The sequence below is a fragment of the Pogona vitticeps genome, chromosome 10 (genome assembly GCF_051106095.1).
Source record: "Pogona vitticeps strain Pit_001003342236 chromosome 10, PviZW2.1, whole genome shotgun sequence".
NCBI classification, from domain to species: Eukaryota; Metazoa; Chordata; class Lepidosauria; order Squamata; family Agamidae; genus Pogona; species Pogona vitticeps.
The window spans coordinates 8,770,001-8,777,172 of NC_135792.1; the positions used below are offsets into that span (position 1 = coordinate 8,770,001).

General features: G+C 46.3%; 1 protein-coding gene across 3 annotated transcripts in view; it reads left to right on the forward strand.

Moving 5' to 3' along the window:
• The window catches only part of MTHFSD (methenyltetrahydrofolate synthetase domain containing), a 14,183-nt gene extending 7,680 nt beyond the window's left edge, over positions 1-6,503 (forward strand). For all 3 annotated transcript variants that reach the window (XM_020808474.3, XM_020808473.3, XM_072980504.2), the window contains 4 exons: positions 596-686; positions 1,234-1,346; positions 2,896-3,021; positions 5,819-6,503. In XM_020808474.3, coding sequence (XP_020664133.3) covers positions 596-686; positions 1,234-1,346; positions 2,896-3,021; positions 5,819-6,316 — 828 coding nt within the window. In that variant the 3' untranslated portion in view covers positions 6,317-6,503. The remainder of the gene's footprint in view (positions 1-595; positions 687-1,233; positions 1,347-2,895; positions 3,022-5,818) is intronic.
• Positions 6,504-7,172: the final 669 nt, after the last annotated feature.

The window sequence follows — 7,172 nt, forward strand, 5'->3', positions numbered from 1 at the left end:
AGCTGTATCCTCACTGCTTTACATTGTAGCCAAGTGTCATTTCTTCAGTGTTGTCACACAAAAAGCTATACTAAAATATTTATGAAATGTGAGAGGGTGTACTCACTTCTGTGATATATTGTATATGAAAAATAACCACAGCAGCTGTAGCTGATGGTAACTGAGATATACTGGCACTGCAGTGTTGTCCCCCAAACAAACAGACGGATAGAAAAACCACCTTTACTAAGGCAGTAAGCCTATATCATGATTCGAGCTGCATATGATGGCATGCAACTTCTAGATACCTTGCAGTTTAGATGGTTTGTGTTAGAGGCTGCCTTTTTGGCATTCCTTTTCCAAGGCTTCTTTGCATTGAATAAATTGGTGTGAATGCTGTAGGATTTTAGATGAGCTGTCCGTAAACATCTTAGAATCCACGAAGACCACCTTGGTAGGTTTCAAAGAACAAAACCGAGCCATCTCTTGGGTTCAGAGAAGGCTGCTCTTCACTTAAACAGAGAGAGTGTCCCATTTTAGGGGTGGGGAAGTCATATTTCAGAACTGCTCTTCTTCTACCCTGGGGTTCAGTTTTTCTCCTTTTTTTCCTTTCCAGGGTGTCAGGGATTACAGTGTCCCTGTAGGGCTAGACGCAAAGGTGCAAGTGGACTTGGTCGTTGTCGGGTCTGTGGCTGTTTCAGAAAAAGGTACGTGTCAGGATCAAACAACAACAGCCACGTGTGGCTCCCACGGGCACGAAAGAGAAGGGCGCTGGCTGGAAGGAGCCGCTTATGATAGTTTCTCAAGACATTTATCAGCAGCTAGCATCCATCCATCATTGTGAACTGCAGAGCTTGGAAAGTTACTTTTTTAATGCAATTACTCTCAAAATGTAACTTTAAGACATTTTCATCACCCTGGCTGAAGGACTGTGGGAGTTGTAGTCCAATGTAAGCTTTAATATAGTCGTTATATTGACTTTTCATCATTCAGTCAATAACAAGGTTGGCAATAAACTCAATGAGCAAAGGCTCACATGAGAATGAAACTTGAGTCGGCTAACTGAAATCAATGGACTTACGTTAGTGTTGACAGACCAGCCCCATTCATTTCAGTGAGTGGACATCAGCAGCAACTAAACCTGGGTTTAGCTCTGAGACTTTCTGCAAATAGGCAACAATGCTAATAAAAAGCACAAGATACGCTGAATGTTACATCTCTGTGATCCTTCTATCTGTTGGTTTCTCACCACAGGCTGGCGGATCGGGAAAGGGGAAGGCTATGCAGACATGGAGTATGCCATGATGGTCTCCATGGGAGCAGTGAGAGAGGACACAGTAGTCATCACGGCTGTTCATGACTGCCAGGTGACGATTACAGAGTGGGAGCAGGCAACCCACTTCCAAATGGGGCCAGGGCTTCATGAAATTGTACGAGGGAGCAGATAAATGAACTGGGTTAAATACATATATATATGTTATTAACATTGTGTGTTATTAATATACAGTTCTTCTTCCCAACTGGCTGGAAAAATATAGGAAAATGCTCTGTGGTTCCCTCTAGTGAGCAGTTCTGATACTGCACCTTGAAAATGGACAAATTCAAAAGACAGTACAGTGGTGCCTCTGTACTTCTTTCACCATGCAGGACTGATGAAAGAATGGAATGAAATTTGAACATATATTTTCCAAATACCTCTCAAAAGTTATTTGTAGGTTGAAAAAAAATTACATGTTATATTGAAAAGATAAAATGTTGCAACTCCTTGGCCAGAGTACCATTGATGTTTGTGAAAGGTTTGCATACATTGTCACAGCTTATTGTTGCTACTCAACAATGTGCAGGAATGCATCGCAGTTCGGCAATCAGGTGTAGGGCCAGGCACTGGATCAACTGGAATGCCTTTATCAATTAGCTGTAATTAGCTGCAGCACATTAGCAAACCTTACACATACATCCATAGAGTTCTGGTCCATGTTGTACCTCTGTGAGGATGAGAATAACCCCAGGGATACTCTCCAGGGTGTACCATCCGACTCCGATACCAACAGAGCAGAAGAAGAGAGAGATCATTGAAAGAGGGTTAAACCAACTGGAAGTAAGTACAGAAGCACTGGGGGGCGGAAATTTTGCTCCTTTAATTTTTGATCCACTTTAACTATATTTATACCTAAATATTTAATATACAGTGGTGCCTCGCTTTGTGATTGCTCCATTTAACAACAAAACTGCATTACGACGAACTTTTGGGGATCGCCTTTGCGATCGCTTTACGATGTTTCCTATGGGGGAATTTCTCTTTGCAATGATCCGTTCCCTGCTTTGGGAACCGATTCTTCGCAAAACGATGATTGTCAGACAGCTGATTGGCAGTTTCAAAATGGCCACTGGGTAAACAAAATGGCCCCTCGCTGTTTTCTGGGACGGATTCCTCGCTGCACAGGCAGTGAAAATGGCTGCCCTATGGAGTATCTTCGCTGGACGGTGAGTTTCCAGCCCATTGGAACAAATTAAATGGATTTTAATGCGTTTCTATGGGCTTTTAAATTTTGCTTTACAACATTTTTGTTCTACAGCGATTTTGCTGGAACAAATTAACGTAATGCGAGGCACCAGTGTAATTACACATTTTAAAACCATATTTATTTACAAACGTTTCTTGTTCATATTTATTGTAGTAACTTCCATTTTTCTAACCTCCGGCTTCAATGGCCATTGCAGCTGACCTTCATGCATGGAGTGGAAGGCAAGCCCCTTCTCCTTTGCCTTGAACTGGTGCAATGTAAAGGTGTGGATGTATTTGAACTAGAGGTATAGGTACAGCATGGAGAAGTTACTTATCTGGACTACATCTCTCAGAACCTTGCAGCCTGCTCTGCCAATAGTGAGGAAGCCACCTGTTTCTTCTCACCATAGGTTGTAGACATACCTGAAGAGCTGCTGGGAGACCATGATCTAACTGTGGATTACATCCTGACCCCAACAAGAACAATCAAAACAGGATGCAAGCGCCCCAAACCTCAAGGGATCCTCTGGCACAAGGTGGGTTCCTCTTGCAGTCTGTTTCCAGGTGCTGTGAAAACAATCTCCTTTTGAAAGCACAGCTGGTAGAATCCGCTTTGGGTACCCTATGAATCAACTCACCTTTGGCAAAGTCCCTTTGGAGGATGGCAAGGCCCAGAATCTCCTTCCCAGCATAGCCACTTCACATCATGTCAAGAACATTGATTTTGCCGTAATCCTTACAGGTTAGATGAGCAGGCACTGTGAGACAAGCAAAGAGGTGGACGAAAACAGATGAAAGGGTCCAGAAGGCCTGCTTAGTGTTGGTCAACCGGAGAGCAGAAAGTTGCCTTTGGGGATAGAATTCCCAGACCAGGCTAGGGGATTCTGGAAGTTGTAGTCAAAAACAGGGCAACTTTTTCAGTCTCTGAAATCATCATAACATGTTATTTTAACTATTAGTATTTCAGTTACCACCAGTAGATCATGACTGCTTAATTTAAGTTGAACAGATTGTGAAAAAAACCACACATATAATAAATGTTCAAACAATGTTCCTGATTAATCAGATAGCAGTAAAAAAAAAAGTTGTATAGATACTTGTCAAAAGTTGCAGATTCTCTCTCTCTCTTTTTTAATTCAATAAGTCATCACCCTAACCATGGATTTTCCCAAATTTTGGGATTTTGATATCCTTCCCTTTCTTTCTATACCTTTGATCCCATCCTTCCCTTCAGCTGTAGTGTCAGAATATGGTCTCCATAAATACTCTCTTTCCTCTCTCTCTCTCACTTCCCTAATTTCCTATTGTAAGAGAGATATGTTGGGTTCTGGAAAAGAGAATGCCTGTTCCCCCCTCATACACAGCCCCCAGACCCTCCTTTATCTTGGTGCTGTTTTTGACACTCTCGGAGACAGGATCAGGTCTGCAGGGAAGCCTGTTTATCCAAAGAGGGTATATTGCTTTCTGCAGTTCTCTGCTTATCAAAAAGAGAAAAAAAAGTGTGGGGGGGCAATGGGAGATGAAAGCCAGCCATCTGATGGGGGGGGGGTTCAAGGTGTGACTCTGTTGCCCTCAAGGTACTGCCATCTGTTTGCTTGACTGGAAATGTTTTCTTTTCTTAGCATGCCAATCCTCTTCCTGGTCAGTGATTGAAATGCAAAATCCTCCTGGCAGAGCAAGGCAATGCATGTTCAGTGGTCCGAGTATCAGGAGGGTGGCGCTCAAATCCCTGCTCTGCTAGGGATGGCCTTTTACAACCTGCACCATCTTGGCCTGCCCTGACCCCCCATAGGGTGGTTGTGTGAACTAGGTGGGAAGGAGGAGAGGAGAGCCAGGCACTCTTGTCTTGAGTTTGCTGGGGAAGGGGAGGGAGATAAAGGTGAGATACCAATTGTGTAACCAATAAATATAAGGAAGAAATGGTTCCAGGAATAGAGGATTCCTTTTTTTTCTTAAGGTCTTGCTGATCATTCTTGAAGGTAAACGTCCAGCTGTTTCTAGAAACGGTGCTGCAGGGGGAAGCCAGCCTTCCTTGGCAGCCTCTCCGTGTTGGGATGCAGTTCTCCAAACATCTGTATGACCCCCTTTCCTGCTTTCCTGATCGAGAGCATTCTGTCTCCTTCCAGGATCTCAATGCAGGCATCACCAAAAAGGAGGAAAGGCTTCAGCCCAAATGTCAGGCATGGAGTTTCTGTGTGCTGTTTTGTGTTTTTTTGTTTTTTCAATGACCAGATGCAAACTTAGATACTTGCACCTACAAATGTGGGGCATCTCCTTGTAATGCGGGAAATTGTGGCCAGAGGATCTGCACAGCTGCTCAGTCCACTGCTAAGGAGCTTACTGTTGACTGGCCACCTCAAAGCCCCTCTTTGATCTCTTTGCCCACATCTGGATTGAACAGTCCCTCAGACAGAGGTCACTGCCCATAGAGGACTGTCTTGGCTACAGTGCAGCATGGCCACCCTGCTTGTAGATCAGCTACAGAGCACCAGTTGTCCCAGTATTAACTGTTCACCAAAGATGGAGAATCACAGCCTCCCGCATGTCCCTACTGGCACGGCAGAGACCATGTCAGCTATGAGATTCTGAAACTCACCACCCAAAAAAAGTAGCTTCTCCATGATCTAGATTAGGTCCTGCCAACAGTTTAGGCTTGAGGAAGGCAGTGTCTCCTTTGCACTTCTAAAAAATTGCCGTTCGATTCCTGCGTAGTTTGGGCGATACACCTGGAACGATCCAATTCCACGGCCCACATTTTTCCCTACCTCTGTCTCTGGCTTCAAAGAGAACTCCGCCTCTCTGCCTTGTGCTCTCTTTCACGCTCTTGAGTCTGTTGACCTCTGTTTCTGGAGGCAGTCAATTTGTTTCTTTGTGTTTCCTTGCTTTTGATATGTAAGTAATGAAATGGTTTCTTATTCTTTCTACTACTAATATCTCAGAGTGAGTCACTGAGACGGTAAGTGCCAGTTAGTGAGAAAGGGGGGTGGTCTACTCTAGGGAAACCTGAACCTACTCTGCTCTGTGAATCCCTGTCCTTCTTCTTGTGTAGCGAAAGGAATTTAACTCAAAAGTCCAACATTCTGGAACCCCCAGGTTGCCAGACTCAAGAGTGGGGAAGCCTGGATCTCGTTCTCCGCTTAAACCTACCTCACAGAGGTATAACTAGAAAAGGAAAGGAGAACCATCTGCACCCACAAGGAGCTCCTTTGGTTAGGGTATGGCAGATGATGCTACTGACAAAAGGGCATGATCACTCTTTCTAGTGAGTGTCTTTGGTATCTGTTTATTGATAAGGAGGGGAGGTGTTGACTCTTTTTTTGCCCCTTTCTTCAGGTCAGTCACGAAACAATGGCCAAAATCCCAATCCTCAAGAAGCTCCACCACAAGGAGAAACGAGAAGGCAAGGACGTCACCCTCGGAGATGACCGGCCGGAGCGTCCCGCTGCTGGCCACCCGACGAAAGCCGCCCGCGGCCATCAGTGGCAAAGCGCCGGGTGGCAGAAGGAGACCGGCTGGGTCCAAGCAGGACTGAAGGAGGAGCTGGTGTCAGAGCAACCGGCCCCACCCCTTATCCAGGCCACCGTGTATGTGGGTGGCCTGCCTCCGGCCGCCAGAGTGAGTGAGTTGAAGGAAGAGCTCCAGGCATGCCACGCCACTCCCACGAGGCTCACGTGGCACGGGGCCCGCCACCAGGCGTTTCTCCATTACGCCAGCCCGTCGGCTGCCGAGGGGGCCGTCACCGCTTTGCAAGGCTTGAAGCTGCACGGGAGCCCCCTGCGCGTCGAGTGGGCCAGGAGCCCGCCTCACCCAAAGACCAGCCAACGCCAGTAGACGGAGAACAAAAATGGGCCTTTGAACTGCAGGCTCTCCAGAGGGGTGACCCAGTGGAGCAGGAAGAATGGCTTCTCTTTGTTTGGACAGCCTGGAGAGGAGACGTGGCCTGCCTGAGAACTTTGTATGGCTGCCAGCTGTGTACCTTAAAAATAAATTTAAAAAGCAGGGGGTGATTTTGAACAGATTTGCCGTCATTTGGTTATCTAGTGTCATTAGGAGGAGGGGAAGGGCTGGTTTTAAGGTTTATCTACGTGGCCAAGTGATGCATTGGTAGAAACCTAAAAGGCAGGGTAGCCTGAAATGTTGGAGGTGAGAAGGTGCCCTTTGGGAAGTTTTCTTCTCATGTGGAAAGCTAGCCCATCAGGAGCAATGGTTCCAGCTCAGCCATGTCTCTGTCTGAAGGCTGTTCTACTTTCTGAAGTCTCTCTCTGTGTGGTTTTACACTGGTGTGGTGACATCTGGAAGTTAACAGAGTTGCATGCTCCTCCTGTACCTCAGAGAGTGGTCCCTCCCATGCTATCGCCACTTTATTAGTAAAAAAAAAAAACACCCTGGACTCTCTCGGGGTGTTTGACAGGCAATGTGGTGATGCTTTCAGTCCCCTCGGCCTGTTTTAGGTTTGGGGGAAAGCAGCCTAGAACAGGTTGGGGGACCCGTGCTTCCCTAGATCTTGGGAGGGTCTGCTTTAAGGCAGAACAAACTGGGAGTGTGTCAGGTTAGGAGTGCTCTGGGTGGTCCAGGAAGCATGTGTGGCCCCTAGGTCTCTGGATGCTGCCTGCTCCTGATGTAAAATAAAGGTCTGCTCCCTTGCAGGTTTAAGCCTTGCAAAGCTGTGACGGCCACCAGCTCCGTC